Source organism: Larimichthys crocea, chromosome VIII (genome assembly GCF_000972845.2).
Source record: "Larimichthys crocea isolate SSNF chromosome VIII, L_crocea_2.0, whole genome shotgun sequence".
Classification (NCBI taxonomy): Eukaryota; Metazoa; Chordata; class Actinopteri; family Sciaenidae; genus Larimichthys; species Larimichthys crocea.
Genome location: NC_040018.1, coordinates 17,702,526 through 17,728,058, shown reverse-complemented (window position 1 = coordinate 17,728,058; position 25,533 = coordinate 17,702,526). Strand labels below are relative to the sequence as shown.

Here is a 25,533-nt window from a genome sequence, read left to right as displayed (position 1 = left end):
GCCTTTTCTCTAAAAAAAATGACCCATTTTCACTTTATGGTGTTGCAAAGCCAACTTTTAAGTGATGCTGAAGCTTCAATCCACTCTTAAAAGATGCTGACAAATAGTCCATAGTTAAATTTTATTTATTTCAGATGTGTTATTGCTTAACATGTGTGAAATGAAGACATAAGTTTGCATGACATGTGGGCACACCCGCTCCAAAAATAGAAACATATGATCAAAACAATGTTTTCACTGTATGCAACCTGGTAAGTAAAGCAAAACAAGGCTCGGATCAATCCAAATCACTACGTATCAAAATTATGATTTAATGATTTGATTAAATTATACAAGCCACACAACGTACACAGCCAATAAAACAAGACATTTCATACATTTAAATCAGTTTATGCTTATAATTACTATACAAAAATATACAAGCCATGACAGTATACAGTGGAAAACTTCGTCCTTCTTACTGCGCTGTTATTGCGCCAAGTATGTCGGTTTGTGAAACTGTGGTCACAGTTGCTGCGTCAGCAAAACTCGAGTTGTATCAGTCAATCATTCACAGAGCACATGCACCTAAATTATAATTATAACATCATTTGCATGACATGGTGCATCTATGAGGCGTTTTCCCTTCCTTTTTACATGATCAAATGAGGCCCCAAAAAGAATTACTTTTGGGGATTTGCTTCAGAGTTCAACTCGTGATAATCTCTTCCAGGAAAGCACAGAGGGTCATTTCAGTGTCAAATGCTTTCACCATCTCAGTCACTCCCTACAGAAAAACGCATTTTGTAGGCATCTGCATTAATTTTACTTGTGCTATTTTTGTGTTTCTGTATGTAATCATCTTCTGTTTTTCTCCATGTCACTAGTCACAGATTATTTATATTAAATGACCCTTTTTTAAATAAGTTTTTGTTTACTTTTGCATTTCATTTTCTAAAAAAAAGAGAACTATACACATGACCTGTAAATTTATATATTTTAGCCCCATCCCTCCCTCTCTGTGTTTTCCAGTATCTCCTCATAAAGCCAGCTCTGTGTAAACTCCTGACTCTTGTCCATCAGCTGAAACAGTCGAAGATACTCCTCTGGATATACATGGCCTGTGAGTATGTCCTCCGGCATGCCCATCTCCGCTAACAGCTTACTCCCACTATCTGGAGACCAGAGGCTATAAAAAGAAAAAGAGAACACAAAGAGAGAAAGGATAAGCAAGGTCAGAATACGTGTCCAGTAAAACAACCACAACAATGCACTTTATGTGTCTAAGAGCAGTCCTCTGCTGTAATGTGTGCAGTGTGTTAGCTGCAGGCTTGTCTAAATAGCTTAAATATGCATTGCTTACTTTAGTCTGTCAATGAGCTTGACCTTCCTCTTTGCCAGACACTGTTTGACCATCATGAGCAGAGTGGAAGCATTAGAAGGAGTGAGGCCTGCAGAGAACAAATCAGCCCGTGGACGCAGGCGCACCAGGCACAGGTGGTCATTGGGAAGCTGAAGGGAGAAAGAGGCAGAGGATCAGGGGTAATGTAATATATTAAAATTGACAAGACCCATCAGCTTTATGCTGCTGTTATTGAGTCGGCTCTCTTACTTACCTTGCCCTTAGGACTGGGTATATTCTGTCTTGAAGACATCACAAATGACTGCCAGGGCTCCTGCACAGACAGAGAGAAGGAAGTTGACAATTAGGAGAGTCTTTAGAAGTTTTAGTAAGTCTCACAAAACAAACATTGTAACATTCCTTTTCTCTGCTTTTGCTGGCTTTAATAGATTTGGATAATCACTCTCCCTCATACTGTACCTTGTGCAGTAGTTCGATATCACAGGCCATCTGCCAAAGGACACCGAAAGCTCTGTAGTGCATCATTTCACCAGGACGTGACACCAGTTTCTGATAGGAGACACAATCAAGGTATTGATTCATTTGCGTTACCAAATGCAAGACTCCCTGAGCCTCAACTAGTGACTGTGTTGTAGGAATGGTACTGACAAGTGCAGCTGTAAGCAAGTATGTCTTTGAGCTGTTATAAAACTGTGTGAGTCTTGGTATAATCTACACCTCAGGAACACAAAACACACACATGGTTATTAGCTTGTGATCGATAGATTAACTGGTACTCCTTTCTACAGATGGAGGTTTAGATGCTCTTGTTCTTTACCAGGTATTCCTTTTCGCTCATGAAGAGGTTGAGCTCTATTCTTCCATATCTGTAGATAGACAGCCGTTCAAACAAAGAATAGACCATCTTCAGCAGCAGGCTACGTTCATTACGCAGAGGCAGGATGCCCACCACCTTCACCGGGATGTCTAGAGACACACACACAAATACATTACCAAAAAAACATTTCATAGGGACAGTACACCGTGCAATGCACAGTGGTTATTAAATAAAATGTTATTGTATGAAAGCTCAATTCTTATTTATTCTAAAAACATTTGTGAGCTGCCAAATAAATGTTTTTGTTTAGGATTGATGGCTTTGCTAAATGGTAGGATAAAACTTACTGCATGGTGGAGGTGGGATTTGTTTGCAGCCTGAGAGGCTCAACTAAAGAAACAAAAGTTTCTTTGTGTGCATGTATGTGTGAATTTACATCATAGCTGTGCGCATGTGTTTTTTCTTACCATCAGTCCAGCTGGCTTCTGATATTCCCAGGTCAGTGAACAGTTTGTCAGTGAACATAACAGGGGGTTTAAGGTTTCCAAAGCCAATGGGGTCTAGTCTGAAGTAGTCACAATGAACCACTTCCAGTTGACCATCAAGATGACTTTCCAACTCCTAACAAAAAAACAAAATTTTTTTTAACTACTACACAAGAAGGAAAGAGTATAATTGAGGAAATAACCACTAACAATTTATTAAACATGTAAGGACACAAAACGTCATTTGATTCTTTGAGGAGTTTGTGTTACCTGTAGCTCGTGTGAGAAGAACCTGTCCCCTTCAAGAGCCACAACTCTCTGAGCTCCGGCATTTAGCAGTGTTCTAGTCAACACCCCAGGACCTAAGAAAGGCAGGCAGACACAACCACAGACAATCAATTTATTGTTGTTTCACTAACAAAAATAATATTGTGCACAAACTTAGAAAACATAACAGTATGGCATCCGAGTCAAAAAGACATGACAGTTTAGTTTGTTACACACGAACAAACTCAGAGAAGAACTTCATAGTTTATGTCCACAGCTGTGTTATGACTTGCACAAAAACATACCTGGATTACATTCAAAGATAACAGTTTTAGAGTCCTCAGCTCCGAGATGCTGTGCTACCAGTTTAGCCAGGTCTGGGTCCACTATGAAGTGTCTCATCTTTTTACAGGCCTGAGCACGGCGTACATTGTCCTCTACCTCCCCAAGGTCAAGGAAGTCATACCGGCACAGAGGACGACACTGGCCCTGGAGAAGGACATACACACATAGAGAGAGTGTAAACAATCAATGCCATCCAGAAACAAAGTGACAAGTTGCCAGGATGGGGTCCCATGGGCAGAATTGGTGAATAGTGAACTACAGAGAAATACAGCAAAAAAAGGGGACTAAGCAAAGATGTTTGGGGCAAAACAATTGAGCCTGGTGCAGGCTCAGAGCAGATCTGTGTGTTGTGCACCTCAACAATAAGGGAAAAAGAGCTGTAGGCAGTGTATCAGACCATAGTGGTAAATGAATAGTATAATAAAGCAAAGTCAAGACATGGCAGAGGTTTTATGAGGTAAAAGGGCTGTTTTGCTTGTAACCAACACAAAAGGCTTGAAAATGGGTTGGAAGATTATCAACTATATTTGAAACATATTGTTTAAATGTCACCAAAACCTTTGCCGCTGTTTTCGTGTTTGTGTTTTTCTGGATGCTCAGCTGTAACTCTAATCCAAACAGCTGATCTGTGGCGGAATAGTGTGCAGCACAATTGGGTATATATATATATATTTTTTTTTAAGGTGGGCCTTTTCATGAGGCTAAAATACATTTTTCTGCTGACCCTGTTGACCCATGTGGCAGGATCCCTGTCTGTATCTAGTAGGTAATATACTGACTATGCATAAGTACGTCCACCAGACAGGATATGCATTTCATTTGAACTTCACACACATCAAGTTGCAGTGGAAGACAGACTCAGATAACTTCCTACCTGTACAGCCACAGCAGATAGATTCCTGTGTGTGAGTGCTGAGGAGGGGGATATCCTCTCTGCACAGGGCTGTTGGGAGCTTTGACCAAACGTGAACCGACCAGGACCTGAGGAGAGTGAATCCAGGCTGTATGCCCTTCTATGAAGCACAGCAAACCCAGGAACACAGCTGCCAGAGACAGCTACAGGAGCCAACACTGCCTTGTGTAAACATGATCTGCTTCTGATGGCCGGGCAGCCAGAAGAGCGCATCATCAGCTCCAACACTCTACAAATCTGGGTGGACATGGTGGACTAGTGGACCTGTAAATACAGAGGAAGAAGGGGGGAGGAGTTTGGGGGACCTCTTCAGGAGGTCACAGCCTAGAGGGAATAGGGAAGAAAAGAAACAAAGGATGTTAGACAAATAACATTAAGTGTCATTAACTTACATTTAAACATGCACTGCATCATATCACTGTTAAATTACACTATTGCGCAAGTTGTGCTCTTGGAGCTAACCTGGTGTTGTACTCCATTATTGCTTGTATTTATTGTATCGATCCTTTACAGACTATAAATGAATGTAATGACACAGTGAGCACACTCTGCGGTCTCCTCACGCGTGGGGAGGTTATCACTGCCCCTCATCCTGGAAACTCACGAAAATGGTCAGCTGAAAAATCCAATAAAGATGCACAAACCAAGCTCACAGGTAATCCGCTGTAACATGTCGCTGGACAGTGTGGCGACACTTAAAATACTCATGCTGTCACATAACTAGTTAGCCGCAAGCTAACGAGATTTACAACTAACATGCACGTAGTGTCGTTTAAACGAGAGCGACACGGACGTACCTTATTGCAGACTATCCTTTAAAGCCAAATGTGATTACATCGGTGGTTTAAACGTGGCTGATGTTTGCCTTCTCGCCGGTAAAGCTCCGTGACATTGAGCTCGCCGCATCCCGACCCCGATGTTAGCCCAAATCTCGTGGTGGTGTTGGCGCAACTGAATGTCGTAATTGACAGGCGACTACTGCGAGGACCAATCAGAAAGCTCAGGAGGTTCATACGGACACACGAATAAAACCAAACAAACTAGATAATTATTAATAATTATACACACGAACAAAGGTTATGCATGACTAGAAATAAAAGAGTTGCTCACACTGAACGTATCACACTTATATGTAATTGTTTAGGTAGCTTACAACTACCGCTGTGGTTAATAGTAAGAGTTTTCTCATATTTTATGAAACATTTTTATTTCTACAGCCACTTTCTGTTTTTTTTATATAGTCTTTGTATCGATGTTTAGCACGGGTTAACTTCTTAACATAATTATCTATTTATTTTCTATACAAATGTTTAATTCCGCTGCACATTTTAAATTCCTCTGTACATATTTAAATCCTATGCAAATTTTGATTTTCTCTGCAAATTTGTATTTTCTCTGCAAATGTTTAATTTTGCTGCAAATGTTTTTTCTGTACATATTTACATTAGATCTATCTCAGGTTAATTTTAACGTATGGATACTGTGTTATAGGTTAAATCTAATGTATGTTCAATGTATGTTTGCGTGCTGCTACTGGATGCTTGAATTTCCTTCTGGATCAATGAAGTGCCTATCTATCTATCTATCTATCTATCTATCTATCTATCTATCTATCTATCAGCATAACGTTGCTACATAAGTACAGAAAGAAGCACTGTCAAAAAAAAAAATACACACACAGGAAATTATGTATTGAGTCTTCCAGGTGATTATCAAAGAAACACAGTTTTAAAGTGCAGTGTGTAACATTTGGGGCCTTTATTTTCAGAATGAGGCAAACATGGAATATAATATCCATAGCTATGTTTTCATGCATGTATAATCACCTTAAAATAAGAATATTTTTGTTTTTGCTACTTTAAAATTAGTCTTTTATATCTATCTTTCATGGAAGCCTGCATGTTGAAACACCGTGTTTCTACTGTAGACAAACTAAATAGTGACTCTAGACAGGGTCTTTAAAATGTTGTTTCTCCTTTACATTAGAAAGGTGATGGTGATGGGAGGAGATCGCAATGCAGCGATTAGTCCACTAGATGCAGCTAAATTCTCCATGTTGGACATGTTTAAACAAAGGTCAGTGAAATCAATTAACTACTTAGCACTCTATTTTTGCATACATTTCATCACATCAGTTATTAATCCGTAAGTGTTTTCATCACTTCCATTTTTTAAATTATTTTTCTTTGAGGCCACTATCCTTCAATCTAAAATATTGTGTTGTGAACCCAAACCCATTTTTATTTTTCAGTTCACATGCATTTTCATCCCCTCCATTTTGATCAATTCATTGTTTGCCTTTTACTTTAAAAAATAAAATAAAATGTACCCTTAATTAAGGTTAATTTCTAGAAACGTTCTTACACGTTTAAAAAATATAACTAGTGCTCCTTTTGGCAGGTTCTTGCTGGGTAGCCTATTTTATTATTCATAGGATTTCTGGTTTAATATTTGTAAATGTTTTATTTAGTAATTTGTGTGTTTTTACTTGTTTATGTGCTTTCTCACATAGACTGACGCACGGCGGAACTTTTATTTTGAAATCACGCTTACCGTAATGCCTATAATAGACCACAGCGTGCAGCAGAACAATGTGCTGGCTGCATTATTATAGCGCCATCTTAGCTGACGTCCCCGCCTGTTTCCTGGCGTGTGCTCGTTGCCTCCGCCCGCATCTCAGGTGGGAGGGACCAGAGGTGAGCAGTGTGTCAGATATCTGACCGAGCCTCAGTGAACCCGCAGAGTCTGTTAGCTGACACTATGGCTCGCGTTGAAACCACCTCTAACAGGCCGTACCACCTGGTCATCTTCGGAGCCTCCGGCTTCACGGGCCAGTTCGTGGTGGAGGAGGTGGCCCGGACCGTGTCCGAAGGTCCGAAAGGGACCCTGAAGTGGGCCGTAGCCGGCAGGAGCAAGCAGAAGCTGGAAAATGTTCTGGAGCAGGCCGCCGGAGTCCTCAGTATGTATCTGAACAATCCCATTAGTTGAAGTGTGAGTGGAGGCAGGTAGTTAGTGGAAGTGACGGCCCTGCACAGCAGCAGTCACTTCCCTAATAGTTTGTTCATCTGTGGTGACACAAGATGGTGAGCTGATAATTGCAACTCATGGTGACTTATCTCTGGCCGATGGTAAACTCTGACTGAACTCCAAAGTGCAAGTGAGGTAACATCTAAAGTTAACTGTTTCATTTAAGCTATGAAAATAATAATACAAATTATCATTATTTTCATTAAGAGCCACAATTAATGATACAATCACATGAATTAATGATAATTATCCAATCCTTCTATGTTAAAATCAACAGGGATGTGCTTAGTCTAACCAGCTGGCAAATAACATGAAATTAAATTAAGTACTGAGGCATGTAACTATGCCCTGCGGAAACTGAAACTGATATTTCTACTTGATACGGTAATTGATTCATTAACCTTTTAGCCAGTTTATATTCTGATGATCGGTTTCAACAATAATACATTTATGTACTGCAAAGTAAGTCATTTGGACTGCAAATAGTTTGATTAGTGAATAGAAAAATGTTTTTTCTTAGGCATAATTTATTAATTTATCTTTTTGATGGCAGAAAATGCCCCCCCAAAAAAAGGTCCATCATCTTCAGTAAATTCTGTTTATCCAAGAAGCTGTATTCAGCTGTTTTTGTCTTTTGCCTGATAAACTTGACTTGAGTGATTAATCAGTTATTAAAATGTGAAACTTTTCATCATAGCTCTAGCAGATCCAGAATATAATTAACCCATATGCTTTTATCATGTGGAATGTGTAAGAAATATTTACTGAATATATTTAGTATGCCATTAATTTCCTAGGTTGATGATTTGTATCCGTGCAACACTCTAAACATGGAAAATTACGTCCATCACTAGATCGAGACCAGTGAGCTATTCTGCTGTCATGACAGTAATGTGAGTTTCCAGAGGATTAGATAGTTATTCTGTTGTCCCCCTCCTCTTCAGATCTCTCTTCAGGGAGTGTACAACAGCTGATGGAACACACCTGCTCACTGTTCAATCCCCATCCATGACCGCACACACACACACACACACACACACACACAGTCTGGCATGTTAGCTCAACCAGTCATTCAGTGAAAACTGCAGTTTGTCTCTTTGACCAGAAATGTGTCTTTTAAAACCAACATAATATAGTTTTTGCAAGTCATATCTGTGTAACCCGTTTTGTGTTGTTCCTCCTTTTATTAAGTGTGTATTTATTTTCACACAGGTATACTGTACTTCAATATTTACACATTACATACAAATTCTAATGTTATTCAATGTTTGCTTCAAAATATACCACCGCACCAATCCATACAAAGTGTGTGCGTGCATGTGTGTGTGTGCAGGTAAGCCTGAGCTGAGGTCAGAGGTGGACATCATCGTGGCAGATGTAGGAGAACCAGACACCCTAGCAGCCATGTGCAAACAGGCTGTCATTGTTCTCAACTGTGTGGGACCAGTAAGTAGATAATTCTACCAAAAAAGTGTGTACTTCTGTTTATTTTTGTCTAATACACAAAACATGCTCTGTCACATGGAAAAAACAAATTATCTGACAACATTGATATGTGAGTCATCTCCCTTTGGCAACAGTGTAGCTTAACTTAACCCTCTATCTCTTCTGTTCCTGTCTCTCTATCTATGTATCTGTCTCTCTCTCTCTCACACACAGAGGGCAGCTTTCTTTCACACAATGAATCCTTCTGACTTTCAGCACACAATAAGTTGTATTGTATCAAAGTCAGAATGGAAAGTAGGTTTTCACCACTGATTTGCGTCCTGTGCATCATTCAGGTTCTTGTTCCAGATCAAATTCTTCCATTGTGGTAATTATTTCTGTTTGCCAGCTTAGTTCAAACTGAAGCACACAGATGAAGCCAAAAGGAGATTGACCTGTATGATAATAAATGTATCCGATATGAATCTGGAATCTGGTATTGCACTTTGCTCTCCAAATTGGTGTGTGAAGTATAACTTAAGTTAGTCGTGTACCAACACTCAGGATCGCCACCAGACAGTACAATAAACATGTTTAACAGGATTTGCCTAGAGGGTTCATTCTGTACCTGCAATGTGTACAGTCTAACATTTTTGCATTTTTCATGTTTGTGTGGAAAGCTGGTGAGGGGTCATGTCTTGTTCCTGCAGTAACAACACTGAAGTGCATGTGCAGAGTGAGATAGGATCTGGGGCGGGGATAAGGTTAAGACTTTAGATACTAGCAGGTAAAAATAGGTAGCAGGGATTATCATGGGCAATTGGCCATCAACCAAACTAGTAGAGGAAAGGAAAAACAATTGAGACTAACATGTATGAATTTGTGTGTGTATGTATCTGTTCATGTATAGTACAGGTTTTATGGTGAGCCAGTGGTGAAAGCCTGTGTGGAAAATGGAGCCCACCATATTGACATAAGTGGAGAGCCTCAGGTACGTATATCCATAGTCAGTATCAATTATGACATAAACTGTGAGTATTGCAGGGCAGTAGTTTCCTTTTGACCGAGGGTTGTCAAAAGTATCGATAGTGGTATTTTACCCTATGTTTAAAACAATTTGATCTTACAATTTGAGTTAACTGACCTCCACCTTGCACTCCGCCTTCTGTGCAGTCTCACACAGCGACACAGAAAGGGACAGAGAGAAAGATGTTTTTCTGGTATTATAATAAAGATGCAAAACCAGTGTTTATTTTATAACTGACTGATAGCAACAGTAAACACACCTGGTTGGTGCTGATGTCATTCAACGCTAGTTTGAATAAGCTGTATCATTAACAACAAACCTCCTCCGCACACACTCACCTGTTGCTGTCAATCACAGGTGAAAAAAATCCAGATGTGAGTTTTGTTTTTTTGTGCAGCTTCATAAAATAAATATAGCTGGTCCTGCATAATACAGAGAGAGACAGACAGGGCAGGCGGGGCGTATTGTATTAAACAATACAGATAAAACACGTTTAAGTCGCTAACCTCATTTCATATTGCATAATATTTTTGACTTTAATCAAGTTGTTAAGTAATAATTGTATCCGTCTTTCTGGACTTGCATGTTGTGAGTGAACCTTACGTGGATGTTGTCCTGCAGATGTCCTCACTTCCAGCTATGCTGTTGTTTGTGTTTGGATTAAATAAGAGACGTGCTGAGTTTCATGCTGTAGCCTGTTAGACAAAATTAGCTGTCACTTGGCGGCTTGACAGCAGTTTTCCCTTGTTGGTTTCCCTCAGATGCTGGTGTGTGTAATGCAGCATGTCTCACGGAAACAGTCAGCACTCAGCCTAAATTGAGGTTTTACATGTTTTGAGGCTGTGTCCTGGTTCTGAACCTTTTAAGCCTCTAATGGAGGCAAGAGCATGCCTGCACTAAAACCTCTGTAATTTTGCTCTGCATCACTTTATATGACTCAAACTTGGCAAGGATAATTGGCACATATGAGGTTATGCTTTGATTTAGATTTAAAGCTGCAACATCATCATTTCAAAGAGATACTCATTGTAAACATGTAAATTTTAATTAGGCAGAAATAAAATCTTTGATTTATGCTGTGTGCCATCTTAACTTACTTTGAGCCAGGGACATAGATACTGATACGTACACATCTGAACAATTGTCACAAGTGTTCTCTTTATTACGACACACAAAAATGATCAAATAGACCTCGTGGTTGCAGAGATACTCTTTTCAAGCAGAGACCTAAAAAAGAGGCTGGGGTTTTCTGAAAGCCACAAAACATACCCCACCACCTTCATCACATCCGGACAGAGACTTTGTGTCTTTCCGCATGCTCATTGCTAAAATATATTATATAATGTATTCATCGTGTATGTGTGTGTTTCTTTCTGGCTGTATGCAGTTTCTGGAGGGCATGGAGTTGAACTACAACAGCCAGGCAGCTGACAATGGTGTGTACGTTATAGGGAGCTGTGGATTTGACTCCATACCTGCAGACATGGGAGTCCTCTACACCAGGGAACAGTTCAAGGGTATGCACCCATATACACACAAACACACAGATGCATTAACAATAAATCCCTCCGCTCTGACATTGATATGCAGTGGTTCATTCACTTCACCTTTTTGTTGCTATTAATGATTTATCAATTATTTTATCATATCAGCTTATTAGTGTGTGTGTGTGTGTGTTCATCCACAGGTACGCTGACTGCAGTGGAGAGCTTCCTGACTGTCAACACAGGACCTGATGTATGTAACTACATTACCCATAAGTCCATGCAGCAATGGATCAACTTGTTTCCACTTTTCTCCTCATCATCCCCATTTCTGTACACTCATTCCTCATATTTCTGTGCTATCAGTCACAAATTTTGCCCCTTATTGCAAACATGTCTTGTTTTTTTCCCCTCGTTTTCTTTGTTAATGTTTTCCTGTTTCATTCAATTCATGCTCCTCCTTATTTTCTTCCTTCCTATGTGTCTGTCTTCCTCTATCAGGGTGGCTGTATCCATGATGGCACTTGGCAGTCAGCCGTCTACGGTTTTGCTGACAGCGACAAGCTCCGGAGTCTCAGAAGGAAGTTTAATCACAAACCTCTTCCTACTGTTGGCTCTAGGCTTAAACGCAGGTACGTAGAGTACAAGTGCCTTTTTTTTTCTTTTCTTTTTTTTTATATAAGTCAAATCCTATCAAGCTCAGTAAATCAATAATACAGTATGTTTATCTGCAGATGCACACTGATCTGGACAGTTGAAAAACAAACTTGTCAGTGCACTCTGGTGGACAAACCATATAGTGCAGACAGTAAATATATCTTTGATACATTTGTTACAATTTTTCATTCCTTTTCAGTTGACATTCAATTGACGCTGATACAATTTATATGTGACGAGACAGTAACAGCCAACAATATTCATCTGTTGGGCTCTAAATTTTAGGCGAGCTAATGCATAATCCTCTCTGGAACATCACTTTGTGTTATGGTTATATCCCACAATCGGCACACACAAGAGCATACACCGTACTTTACCCCAATACATTATTACATCATTAAAAATGTGTTTTCTCAGCATTTATTTCTTCTGGGCTCTGTGTGTGTGCACTCATGTGTTTGTAGGGGAGCATTGTTCTACAGTAATGAGATCCAGCAGTATGCATTGCCCTTCATGGGCTCTGATCCCTCTGTTGTGAAGAGAACTCAGCGCTTCCTGGTGGAGGAACATGAGGCAACACCGGTCAGTCCTACATGTTTTTTGTGGGTTTTTTTGCTATTCTTTCAACACATCCTGTGTTAATCACTGCTTGTCTTTTTGACGGTTGACTGGTTTTAAGTGAAGTAACTAAACTAGTAATAAAACCTTAAGAGTTACTGGTGTGTGCAGAAACACTTCCTCAACAGTCTTGTTTTCAGGTTAAGATGGCACCAACATGAACACAGCGTGTATATTTCTGCCTCTACATATTTGTGGAGCATTAAACAATCTGTTATTGTTACTTTAGACCCAATATGGAGCGTATGCAGGAGTAGGAGGCATTGGGAACATCATCAAGCTGATGTTTGCTGGCATGATGTTCTGGTTCTTAGTCAAATTCAGTTTTGGACGCAACCTGCTTATCAAGGTAAACCCACACAGCAAGTATAAAAACAACACACATGACATATTAGAGTTTACACTTCACAACTGAATATTTATTTTACCTATTTTTAGAAGTCAGGGTACACATACTGTTAATCTGTTGTTTGTACCTTCTCAGCACCCAGAGTTCTTCTCCTTTGGAATCTTCTCCAAGGCTGGACCAAGTAGGAAGCAGGTAAAGTGCTGCCAGAAGTTTACACTCAATTAATGCTCTCCCATGCATATGGATTATGTTCATGTATATAACAAAGCCATTTCAATCAGGTAATGAAGTATCTGCTTTGTTTTCTCACGTGTGTTATGCATGTGTCCATGTATGTAATTAGATGGAGGGTTCATCCTTCCAATTTGCCTTTTATGGAGAAGGCTACAAAGAGGGACAGGACCCCTCCCAGGGGAAACCTAACGGCAAGATCAACACAATGGTTCAGGGACCAGGTAACTGTAATTTTTAAAGTTATAGTATAATACAAGGTTTTGTCCTTGATGTAACAAGGAATAACAACAAAAATACTTGTATTTCTCTCATATAACAGTTTGACCTCTTGTTAATTGTCTGGCTCATCATAAAATGGGCAAAGACATGGAGCTGAGGCGGGCTGAATGAAGCCTGGCTACCAGAGTGCAAATTAACCTGGTCTACGAGCCATATGCTGGTGAATGCTCAAATTTTACCAGCAGCTTAATAAATGAATATTTATATAATATTTTTTGGCTCACGAGTGATGCAAATCTACATAAATCTTGGCTGGTGCTCATTTTGTGCACTGCTGATTACTGAAACTAGCAACCTGTGACAACACCTACCTGTCACTCAGCATCCACATCCTTAATAACTTAATAACTGTCTACAGTAGGCAACAATGTTTGCAGTGTTTCTTTTCATTTATCTTATTTAATCTTTATGTAAATAAACTGCTATCATCATTCTTATGTAGCCTATAAAAGCATATACCTGCAATAATGACACACAGGATATAGACTGAATAGTCAATATCGTTCTCTCTCTCTGGAGAAGAAAAGTGTCAGGTGGTGTGTCAGGTGTGGTGTGTGTTTCACACCTGCTGGCATCAGCTTCACTCAGCCCTGCACTGATAGGCCATACTAGAAACCACACGAGCCTCTACTGTAGATGTAACTAGAAATGTTCTATTTTCAAGATGTTAGGTTTAGTGTTAGGTGTAGTGTCAGATGCTTGATAGCGTAGTTCACCTGAACTACTTTACTCAACAGCACGCCTGCTTGTACACGTTATTGAGGTCATTTTCTTATGTCAAGTGTAGTGTTGGTGTTGTAGCGTAGGTGTGGCACACCTGATTATGTTATCGTTTCATCTAAATAAAAAACACCTCGCCTACGCCAAATTTGTGTAATGCCTGTGTAACCACTGTAAGTCTATGGAAATTGAAGGTGTAATGCTTGTAAAGGTACTGATTCGTATGAGAAATGTCTCCCTCTTTGCTCTCTCCAGCCTGGTTAATGAGATAAATTATCCCAGTCTGGCTTGTTCAAATGGTTCTAATGATTGTTTAATTGTGTCTCTCTTATTCAGAGTGTGGATATGTGGCCACACCCATTACCATGGTCCAGGCTGCTCTAACAATCCTGAACGAGCCCACAGCCTTGCCCAAGAAGTGAGTTATCACATTTAGTTATCCACTCTCCTGCCTGATCTGGAAATGACTTTTACACCCAAATACAGCACACAACATGAATTATTGCATCACTTTTCCACTGTTTCTTTGTACTCTCCAACAATTCTACCAGATGAGCCAATATGGGACTTGATACCTGGGTGACACTTTTAGATCATTGACATTTCTGAGGTTCAGTCCATCTGTTTTATAAGAATTTCAATATATCTAGGCAGTCCAGGTAAAATGGGAACTTACCCTTATCTTAGACGGTGATCGATAATCTGTGATAAACCAAAAGTTATTTTTTAAAGTGGAACTGATTATCACAAAATGCAGTGCACAACTATTTATTTTATATTTCATCATCACAGTGCATTAGTTTAACATCCATAAATTTACTTGATGCTTAGATTCTATATGAAATGAATTTAGATTGTAATCAACTTCTTATTTTTTTCCTTCATTTTCAGGGGAGGAATATATACTCCAGGAGCTGCTTTTGCAAGAACCACACTGATCGACCGCCTCAACAAACACGGCGTCAAGTTCAGCTGCATATAGGCTGCGCACTTTAAGAGCTGTCACTGTTTGGCTTTCAGAAACTTGCCAGTTTACCTTTGGCTTGAATGTACTCTTAACCCATGTTAGACAAATAGCTCAACTCCAGCAGCGTTTCCAAGCCGCAGACGGTAACAAAGAAGTTGTGGTGCGTAAATGGGTTTAAATGTGGGGTCAGTCATACTGGTGAAAGATGGTTGATTGTTGAGGTCATGAAATGAACATGGTATCTGACTAGTTTTTCTCCAGTATGAATGACTCTAACTTTATTCTTGGTCTTCCACTAACATAATCATCGCTGACGAAGATTTGGTTGAATTCATGTTTTTTAAAACACATCAGTTATGTTGTTATTAACCTGGTCTACCAGCCATTGCCTATTGTTGGGTTTTTTTTTGGCTCACGAGTGACACAACTCATTTTCTGCACTGCTGCTTTTGTCCATGTTGTTTAAAACACATCATCTTATGTTCATTTCTAGCTCTATATTTTTATTCTGGGATTCCACTAGAGAAGCTTTGCATGACTTTATTTATACTGACTCTTTATGCAGCCTCTCAGTTTCATCCTCTGTCAAGAAACAAGATGTTGTAGCTTCTGTCTCGTTAGCAGCTACTTTAGCAACAGTTGTGCAGCATCTCCTCGATATTCCTGTCTTGTACCTTGCTAGCTCAGCAATGGAATAACCACTTGCTGTCATGTTGTTAATAAAGTTTAAACAACAACTAAATAAGGTCAGCAGTACAGCTGAGGGCAGAGACTGTATAGTTGTGACTTGACAACCACACAAGTCCTGATGGCTCGTTTAAAGGCTCATATCTGAATATTGTGTGTATTTCTCTGTGGATTAAGAGTTTTGACATTAGACCTGCTTAAAATAATAATGATTAAAAAATGAAATCTCGCTTTCTATGGGACCTTTAAGTTTATGTTATGGGAGGTTTTTGTCGCTTCTATGAACTGGAATAGTTTAATTCAAAGTAATTTTGTTGTTCCCAGTCCAGACTTGTTTTCCACTTTTGAGTGGAGTTATGTTTTTGGGTTTTGTTTTGGTGTGCTTTGCTTTCTATGGGCATCATAAATAAATAAAAGCTAACTGCTCTTAATAAAGTGTCTGTCAGTTTTCAGTCAGTCAGTTTTATGGAACCATATCAGTAATCGGTATACTGCATTTTCTAATGATTTTTAAGATCGGTGGTTGACGGTTACAGAGACAAATTTAAAAAAATTAACCAATTATTATTACACCTTAATTTTAGAGTGGTTGTCATACAAGATTACATGAACTTATAGCCATGTCACACATCAGTGGTACAGTGACTTTGTGCCATTGCAAAAAAATCTTAGAGCTTTAGTTTAATTTTCACAGGAAGTGGCCAACTTTATATTTTTATTGCTAAACTTTTCTCTAAAAAGCTGAAGTGTCTTACACAGTGAATCAATATAAAATGCAGTGAGGTCAGTCGAGGTTTCAGTGTAGTCAACAATGGGTTTGTTTTATGTTCAGTAATATCCAAATGTTCATGCTCTGATGTAACTTGTGACGTTCCTGGTTTAAGTCCAACCTGTGTACATATCATTCCTATCTCTACCATTTTCATTGCTCTGCCGTCAACTCTAAAAGACATAAGAATTCCTTCAAATTCTGAAATAAAATAATGTGCAATTATTCAAATAACACTGTGATAAAAGTCCTCCATTTAAGATTCTCCCTCTGAATAGCTGGCAGGACAACAATTACTAGTAATTTGTTTGTTGAAAAGTTGACAAATGAGTCAAGAAAGGCTGTAGATTTTTCAGCTTTGTTTAAAACAGTCATCAGTCAAATCATGCTGTTTACATGTTAAACATTTGTTCTGCTATGGCCAGCTTGTGTCATAGATGTTACAAGCTACAGATGGAAGGGGCATGCTACACTGGGTACGTAACAGGTGAACATCACAGAGAGATTTTTAAAACATGTTTTAAGACACTTCTCACTCACGATTCACAAGGTTACATCCTTCAAAGGAAGTTGTACTCCAACCTAAGGAACCACTGAGAAGATGTCCACGATTCAACTAAACGATTCTCTTTACAGTGACATTTCAACAAAATGTCCGGTCATCCTGAGAGATGACACTACTGCTGGTCTTTCTATCATCTCCATCATCCTGATTAGTAACTTTCTTGTGGGCTTCCCAGCAAATGTATGGGTGGTTTGGCTCATTTGTCGTGGAACCAGAGAGCTGTTGGCTTCAGAAATTTACCTCATAAGCCTGGCTGTTTGTGAGATACTTTACTGTTTGGGACTGCCAGTACAGCTGTACTGTATGCACAGCTTTGAACGTGTCAGTGATGGCATTTACAACTTGTTGATGCTGCAGTGGCTTCTGGTGTGGGTCTGCCGGCCCATCTTCCAGAGCTGTGTGGAACGTTATATTGCAGTGGTCCACCCTTTGATCTTCATCATTTTTACGGTCTTTAAATCACACCTGTGACAAAAAGTAATGTTTACTGACCAACACTGTGCTGTTTTTATCCTCAGGTTTAAGCCCCTGAAGTACAAGGTGGCACTGTGTGCTCTTGCCTGGATAGTCTTCCTTTTGATTGCTTGGCTTATGACAGCATTAGCAGGAAGAGAAAACATTGTATTGATCTGGTTTCTTCCCACATTGTCGATATTTCTGTACTGCTACTTCTCAGTTCTGTGTACTCTGAAGCAGCCCAGGCCAGCAGAGGGGGAGAACAGAAGAGGTGACGAGTTCAAGGGAAAAGCCTTTAACATCATTTTGGTTCACCTGGTGTTTTTTAGTCAATTATATACCACCACTTGTGGCTGGATATTTGAGCAGAGAAAATCATATTTCAAATATTGTTTTAGATCTCATTTTGAGGTGGGATTGCTCTGTGGGCACATCCAACCTTTACTTTACCTGCACAGGGTTGGGATGCCATCTTGCATCAAGAGATAACTGAAGGTTAAATAACATTTTAACTCATAATAGATGTACAGTAAAACCATAATTTCCCTGACCATGCGTACTGCTACAAGAAATCCTCAGTTAGCTTTCAAGTCCAACTTTATTTATTGATGAAATTTTTTTTATTTGGAACTAAATGCAGTTGAACACAGCCTCAGTCCATATTATTGAAAATGTTTTTTCTGGTGTGCGTGTGGTTTCTGTGTAGAGGCAAGCAGGCGTGAAAACAAGACAAACACCAATACAGGTGTCACTGTTTAGTCATAGAGTGCTTATATATAATCAATATAAGCAAAATGATGATTCATGATAAGCCAAGCTGAGTTTTAGACTCTTCTGTAAACTGTGTATGTAACAGAATATTAAGTAGTTAGTCAACGCAATAATAACTGAAGTCCCTTTTATTCTTAAGAATATTAACCATTGCTGAGTCTGGAATCTTAAAAAAGTGGTTGTACCATAGTATTGTTTTTATGTCCGACTTCAAGAGGCAGAAGAAGCAGGTCACTTATGGTGTAAATATCATTCAACACGACAGAAAATAGATCTATTAACAAAATTCAAGTTACAAAACAGACAGCAAAATATTAGTGACTAAAAATAGCAGGAAGGTCAATATTTTTTTTTTGTTTCCTGGCTTAAACAAGAACTTTGTACGATTTGTTGCTATATGCTTTGGCACCACCTCACAGCCACCATCATGTATGTATGTATTTTGGCCAAAGTATTGCTCAGTCTAGCGGTGTGATGTGTATCCAGTTAACTCGGACTTTGAAGTTCATGATGCCTCCTGATTCAGCAGCTGGTAAGAGTAGATGACATCTTCATAGTGGTATTTCCCTGCTATATCCATGATGGAGTCATTGCACCTGATTCTACTCAAAATCTTCAGCACTTCAACCACGGCAGACCTACAGCGGACAAGAATTATTACAGTTATGTTTTTGTTAAGAATGTATAAAGAAATGTCATGAGATTTGCAATTCAATAGATAAAAGTAAAAAATGTAATTTAAAAAGGCAATAAAATGGATTTCTTTGGCAGTTAAAAGGTGAACCCAGTGATGTGATTTCACTGACTAAATAAACCTCACAGCAATTCCAAAATCTTTTTATTTCTTATGGTTGTTTTTATTACCTTGTGTTTGGCTCTTTAGGAGGCTGCTGTTTGCAGATAGTATGAACTTTCTGAACCAGGTGGTTTCTGAAATTTTGGAGCTGAGGCAAACAGGCGTCCTCTCCTTTGAGCCAAGAAAGTGGCAGACTGTCTGCTATCTGGAAAAAGGGAGAGGTAGTGTGAGGTTAATCAAGAAAGACGTGAGGGACAGGCAACAAATAATCATAATCATCTTAAAAACGATCAATTTACACACCTTTCCGCATGCATCAACGTCACTGTAGAGTGTCTGGCTGCACACGGTGATCATCAGGTATCGGTTTAGCAGTTTGTCCAACATCAGTTCCTTCAACACCAACTCAGGAAGCAGCAAATCCCATTTTCCCATGTTACCTAGTAGCTAATTTAAACACAAAACAACTCTGATTAACAAACAGCAGCCTGAAAAAAAAAAAAAAAAATTCCCCACTTGTAAAGACAAATGTTTGTTAGAAAGCAGTACTTTAATGGCCGTCCAGAACTGTTGATCCCTGAAGCGACACTGAGGAGACGACTGGTCTTCTAGTAGCCTAGATAGAAAAACAAACATAAATAAAGATTGAGAACATAGAACATAATTAGACTATTTTGATTGACTTGATTTGATTGAAATAAAGTCATTAATCATTTATTTGTGTATATGCTGTATTCTGAGCAGGAAAAGAGCAGACGTCTTTGTTGCAGTGATTAGAGACATCATTATGCTGTCTTAAAGATGACACCAAGATGAAGTCATAGCTGCTTCGTCCTTGTTAATCATACAAATAATTACTTAATGTTTAAACTGACAGAGGAAGAAGAAAAGAAACTGACTTTTTGGGGTACAGAGGGATGAAGACATCTTCGTCTACACAGCTCCTCAGTCGGTTGATCACAGCGTTTATAAATGCCTGCATGGGACATAAGTACTCATCGTTAACACAAACATGTTCATACTGGATTGTAAATGTATATAGTATACAGTATGCTGTTTGTTAACATCCTCTGTCATATGCCTTTACCTTGACTGGTTTACTCTGCTCCCCTTCAAAGATGGAATAGTCCTCCTTCAGTCTGTGGCAAACGTTAGCTAGACAGACTGACTGATGGCGGGACACAGGATCCCACACCAGCTCCACAAAGGCTAAACAAAGACAAGAGGAATGTGATGTTTCTGAAGTTTCACATGTCTGTGGTCTAAAACAGACTGCTGAGGTAAAGGACAGTGTGTGAGGAGTTGTTTAAACATGATAAATCACTGAGGGAGATAAGGACCATTATGTCCTCAAGAGAAGATAGAAATAAGGAACAGGTAGAACAACTAGTAAAATTCTTTTTTTAATCCTTGCCAGACAAGTAAAGTGACATTTTTCACTTCACATGTATGTATGAGTGTGTTACCTGTTATTTTAGGTAAGACAGTCTTTTCTATGATATTAGACAGTGTCTGTCTGTCTGTGTGCTCCAGCTCTTCATGGCCATGACCGTGACAAAAAGTCTCCACTGCTGTGAACCACGGGAGTTTTTCAAAGTCCCCACTATCATCCTGAAACACACACAAATTACATTGGACCCATAAGGTCACATGTTGTGTGATGGCATTTGTGTATATGTATGAGCTAGTCCTTGTGCTCGTCCACATGTACCTTCAGCGGGTTCCACGCCAGGAGCTGATGTCTTATGATGGGGTTCAACAACTTGGGCAGACATAGAGAGATGTAGGCACTGTGGTAAGTGTCAGAGTATGATCCTCTCCATTCCCCAAAGCGGGACAATATCTTCTTCACATCGCAGAACTCGTCCTGGACATCAGAAAACACTGCTTGGGACCTCAACAGGATGTCAGCTAGAGATAGAGCACAAAAGGAAGGAAAGAAAGCAGCAAAGAGATCAGAGTATAGACCTAAAAGTTTAGGGTTAGGGTTCCTCTCTTATCTTTTAGGAATTTATTAGTTCACAGCACTGAAGAATTTCCTATGTTAGGATCCTAAATTAGAGTAGCATAAATCCTGTCTTAAATTCAAAATAACTGCCAAGTGCAGCACCACTGTGTTTGGTCTGAAGGTTGAATGTTTCTCTAAGGAGGTAAGCTTTTGCTTGAACAGATTGAATTCTACCTCACCTGTCTTCTTCTGCAGCTGCTCCTCCTCTTCTGCTGAGGACTGTGTGTCTTCAGGTATATCAAAATCTCCCTCAGTTTTAACACCAGCATCCCCCACGCTGAAATAAGTTGTCGAACAAATATCAGACAAATATCTGTGTAGAGTGGAAAACCAAAAATCACAGATATTTCACATACTTAATACATATTTAATATTTGATTAAATTCATTTTTCAAACATTACTAATATATTATTCCAATAATCTAATTGTTCATATAGTATAATATATAAAAACAGAAATAAGTTTACTATTCTGAACTATACTTTTATTATACTTACCCTTCTTCTGTTTCAGAGTTTCCACTTTGCTCATCTGAGCGATCTAAAGAATGGGATGAAAAAATGAGTTAATGTAATGAAATGTAGTAAATGTCCAGAGATTATTTCTAGACATATTGGACAGATTCAGTTTGATCACAAACGCACACACAGATGTTACTCACAGCTGAGCTGTGCCTGCTCCTTGGTCCTCTCTCGTCTCTGTGCCAACAGTGCCTCCATCTGGTCAGACAGCAGGCTGTGCAACTCCAGTTCCAGTGAGTTGATCTCCATGACCTGTCAGCAGTCAGCAAATTACCATCATTCATCTCTAGCTCGCAGTAGTTTTGGTGGTTTTGCCCAATAGAGCCAAAACAGTTCCATAGCTAGCTATCGATGCGATTGATCTGTGTGATAAACTGTTTAACCATTCTTTGTCATTACACGTGGTATGAATACATACCATGATCACACCGTTCCTTCAAGTTTGTCTACTTAGACTGCCAACCAGTTCTTAAAACTAAAACCTGTAGAGCCCTGTAACCTTTTCTTACAGACACTCTCCTATTCGACATACTGTCACCATCTAGGAAATGTTCAATTCAAGGTTCTATAATATTAATTAATTAAGTATTTGACATATTTGCTTTTATATGATAAGGTATTGGAGATTAATTAAACAGATTTACTCATTCTGACCTTTTCCCGCAGACACTCCACCAGGTTGTGGGCATAGAGGTTCATGGCCCTGTAAAACCTCAGCTGGCTCTCTGAGGAAGTCTCCTCAAGAATCTCCACAGAGCTTTTAGCGTTCTCAACGTCACCCTCCATCCTCCTCAGCTCTGCCTGCCGTGCTCTGTGCACCTCCTTCAAAGAGTCTAGTCTAGAGATGAAAATCAGAAAAGGGCATATGTTTGATTACAACACATGCACTGCTTGGCAATGTGGACACAGGGAACTGTGTTAGGAAATATAGACAATTTAAAAGGTTTGTGAGATTGTTTGATTCATGAATGTTAACTGATGATGAGGTTACAAAACTAGATGAAACTTACTTTTCAGTGATCCTCTTTTTAACCATTGCAATACTGACATGAGGAAGAGTCTTTGGGATTCTGGCCCCTGCTGCTCTCTTCTTTTGTCTTTGTCTGTCTCGCCTGCTGCTACTGCTGCTGCTGTAGCTGTAGCTGCTGGATTCACTGCCAGATGGGCTCTGAGAAGCAGAAAATAGGATGACAAAGGATGTCAAGTCAGCACACAGGGGAGTAGTTTTACTGATGGAAGGCTTCAGTCTTCAGAAAAAGAGACTATTCTTCCATTTGAGTGCTCAATTGTACACCAAATGGAAAAACATGAAAACAGAAAGAGCGACAAGAAAATTTGGAAAAAAGGAGTAAGCTGGCTGCCTCCATCTCTTCCTACCTGTTCTCCCGGTCGTTTCTTGACTCCCTTGCTAATTTGCATCTCCTCCCAAAGTTCCTGCTCCTCTCCATCCGTCCCTGAGAGACTGCCATCACTCCCTTCTATATGACACACAAACAGACAAACATATACCTCAAATTCCCACAAATGTCCCAATGTTTACCCCTCCACCCTTTCCTCCCTCTCACTCATACCAAGTTTCTCAACAATCCTCTCCCTGATGCTCTTCAATCGTGGGGCGAACTCGATTCTTTTCTCGTGATCATCTGGCTCATCATCATCATCATCGCCGTCAACTCTGTCATCTTCATCTTCTCTACTGTAGTGATCTGGGGTGCTACCGGCGGAGCTCTGGCCATCTCCGCGCAGGGAAATGAACTCTTTCTGGGTTCGAGCGGTGCGACGCTGCCTCCTGGCTGCCTTAATCTCTTCAGCACTGGGGATAGTTACTGTAAAGTTATGTAAAGTAAACAGACATAAGTTCAGGTATACACAAGGAACATGCATGACAGATACATTTATTATAAGCAGTAATAAAAGCAAGTCAGTACCAACAGAAAGACGTCTTTTTAACACTGACATTAAATACATTCTGTATGAAAAATGATATTATTGTTATCTGCTATTCAATAATAAAAAGTTTAAAATGATTTACATTTCATTATTAAACTATATATCTTCATTGTCTTAAGTTGTCCATACCTGTGTCTATAGGTTTTCTGAGCCACTACACCTGAAGTGGAGGTTGTAAAATGTAAAATGTATGTACAGCAGTAATGGGTATGAAGGAACCCCTAGCCTCCATGCTAAATTTTGCATAATAAAACCTTTAGCATACACAATCGACCAACTATCTGCAGATTTAAAACACCCAAAAACACACATTCACTCAGCCTCTATGAGTTTTCCCTTCGGCACACACACACAGCGTACAAACACAAAAACTGATACCTGGTTTAGAAGCAGAGCGGCTGGAGTCTGAGGCTGAGCTGACCGAGGGAGACCTGACACCACGTTCACTGTCACCACTGTTGTAGTCGTCGCTGTCGTCTTCTTCATCATCAACATTATTGTCGCGATCGTCGCCATCATGAACTTTATCGTCGTCATCGTCATCATCATCATGGTGAAGTGTATGTGGTGCCGGACTGTCTTGCTTGAGAGAACCAGATGATGGGACAACTCCAGCCGCTGGGGTGAATGATGACATTAGCAAACATTATCACATTATCATCTGATTTATTTATATGAATGGGGGTGGACAATTCAACAAACTACAGCCTCCGAGCTGACATAAAGATTGAATCAACACCTGTTGAAAATAATTTGAACAAAAACTGAACTTTATAACCTAAAGGGAAGACTGCATTAGTGTTAGTTGTGTGCGATATCTATCATATGCTGGTGTGTAAGGGTCATGGGTGTCTCTAATATGAACCAGTCGGGTGCTGCTTACCTGTTCTGTGGGCGGTCTTGGCAGGTAAGGCCTCCTTCTTCCTAACTTGGAACAGCACGGCTTTATCAGAGGACTTCTTCACTTTAAATGTTGGTCCCTCAGCTGAGATAGTAAAAAGAGAAATCCATTAAAACCCCATTTATCACCACTGTGCAATATGTCTACACACTGTCGCCTTCAAGTTCCTATGAAGTATGGTGCAAACAGTGCAATGGCAACTTCATTATATGGACAAAATCGTAGAAACCAACCAGCCAAACATTACTCCACAAGCACAGTTTGAACACGTAGACTAATGTTTTACAAAGACAGAGCCACTGATGTAGATGAAACATCTATGTGGTCAGAGTCAATCAAATTTACTGACATCCAATGAACTTTTTGTGCAGGACAGCTGACACTGATGGAGGCAACAAGACATTCAGATGAATTAAACTGTCCATGTGCAGTATATCTAGATGATTATTTATTACACTACACTCGTTTCTGTTGGCTCATGTTTCCGTTGACTCGTACGTTGCTCTAACCGTCTTTAAAACGCCATAGCAACAACAGTGACCTTCTTTAAAACGCCATAGCAACACAGTTACCTTCTTTGTCGTCAGAGAAACTGAGGATGGAGGTTGTTTTCTTTTCAGTCCCAGCTTTCTTCGCCTCTTCTATTTCTTCTGTCACTCCCACTCCGTCTTCTCCGTCACTGCTGTCCGGCTTGGAAGGCGTCGCTTCCCGCTTGGAACTACAAGAGATGCCGCGGCTCTGGGCCACACTGACCGTCACCACACGTAAAGCTGTCTCGTTTTTCTCCCCATCTCCTGAGCTTTTCTTCTGCTCGTCCTCCTCCTCCTCGCTGGAGTCCTGTTTTCTCTGCCGAAAGTTCCTCCGGGGCTTTTTATTGAACATGTTTGCTCCACTCGCATGGAGGAGATGGCTCGGTTGTAAACTATAGACGTAAACTCGACGTAAACCGTGGTACGTCACGTCAGAAATCGCTTGACAAAGTCGTAAAATATAACGTAAATCAACCGCGGTGCTGTATGGGATATGTAGTGAGATAACTAAAGAAGTAAAATTGGGCAATTTTTCAATTTATTTTACATTCTTCAACATTTTAAACGACATTATTAGTTAAAACATGTTTACATATGACACACACACACAAAAAAAAAAAAA

General features: G+C 39.7%; 3 protein-coding genes across 6 annotated transcripts; 1 reads left to right on the top strand and 2 right to left on the bottom strand.

Moving 5' to 3' along the window:
• Positions 1-110: 110 nt before the first annotated feature.
• Positions 111-5,168, bottom strand: tfb2m (transcription factor B2, mitochondrial). The gene is made up of 10 exons (XM_010732310.3): positions 4,967-5,168; positions 4,131-4,493; positions 3,217-3,400; positions 2,915-3,006; positions 2,627-2,780; positions 2,160-2,308; positions 1,802-1,891; positions 1,596-1,655; positions 1,343-1,491; positions 111-1,168 (listed from the first exon to the last, which is right to left on the bottom strand). Exons 2-10 carry the CDS (start codon positions 4,416-4,418, stop codon positions 979-981), a joined length of 1,356 nt encoding a protein of 451 aa, XP_010730612.1. The 5' UTR covers positions 4,419-4,493; positions 4,967-5,168; the 3' UTR covers positions 111-978.
• A 1,587-nt stretch (positions 5,169-6,755) lies between these two features.
• LOC104920143 (saccharopine dehydrogenase-like oxidoreductase) lies at positions 6,756-16,074 on the top strand. The gene is made up of 12 exons (XM_010732311.3): positions 6,756-7,128; positions 8,530-8,642; positions 9,532-9,612; positions 11,036-11,165; positions 11,336-11,385; positions 11,634-11,764; positions 12,254-12,371; positions 12,637-12,756; positions 12,892-12,948; positions 13,100-13,211; positions 14,326-14,407; positions 14,881-16,074. The coding sequence occupies exons 1-12, from the start codon at positions 6,930-6,932 to the stop codon at positions 14,969-14,971; spliced, it is 1,284 nt and encodes a 427-aa protein (XP_010730613.2). The 5' UTR covers positions 6,756-6,929; the 3' UTR covers positions 14,972-16,074.
• Positions 16,075-18,012: 1,938 nt separating this feature from the next.
• gcfc2 (GC-rich sequence DNA-binding factor 2) lies at positions 18,013-25,459 on the bottom strand. 4 transcript variants are annotated; one of them, XM_027281402.1, is made up of 18 exons: positions 24,954-25,459; positions 24,364-24,465; positions 23,859-24,098; positions 23,102-23,356; positions 22,908-23,008; positions 22,541-22,698; positions 22,185-22,368; positions 21,671-21,782; positions 21,507-21,540; positions 21,188-21,321; positions 20,712-20,911; positions 20,467-20,611; positions 20,088-20,209; positions 19,900-19,976; positions 19,550-19,616; positions 19,304-19,447; positions 19,069-19,205; positions 18,013-18,842 (listed from the first exon to the last, which is right to left on the bottom strand). In XM_027281402.1, the coding sequence occupies exons 1-18, from the start codon at positions 25,261-25,263 to the stop codon at positions 18,710-18,712; spliced, it is 2,655 nt and encodes an 884-aa protein (XP_027137203.1). In that variant the 5' UTR covers positions 25,264-25,459; the 3' UTR covers positions 18,013-18,709. The 4 variants fall into 4 exon arrangements, with proteins under 4 accessions (XP_027137203.1, XP_019118729.2, XP_027137204.1 ...); XM_019263184.2 differs by having other exon boundaries at positions 21,507-21,549; positions 24,954-25,458; XM_027281403.1 differs by having other exon boundaries at positions 21,188-21,285; positions 24,954-25,457.
• Between the last annotated feature and the right edge of the window lie 74 nt (positions 25,460-25,533).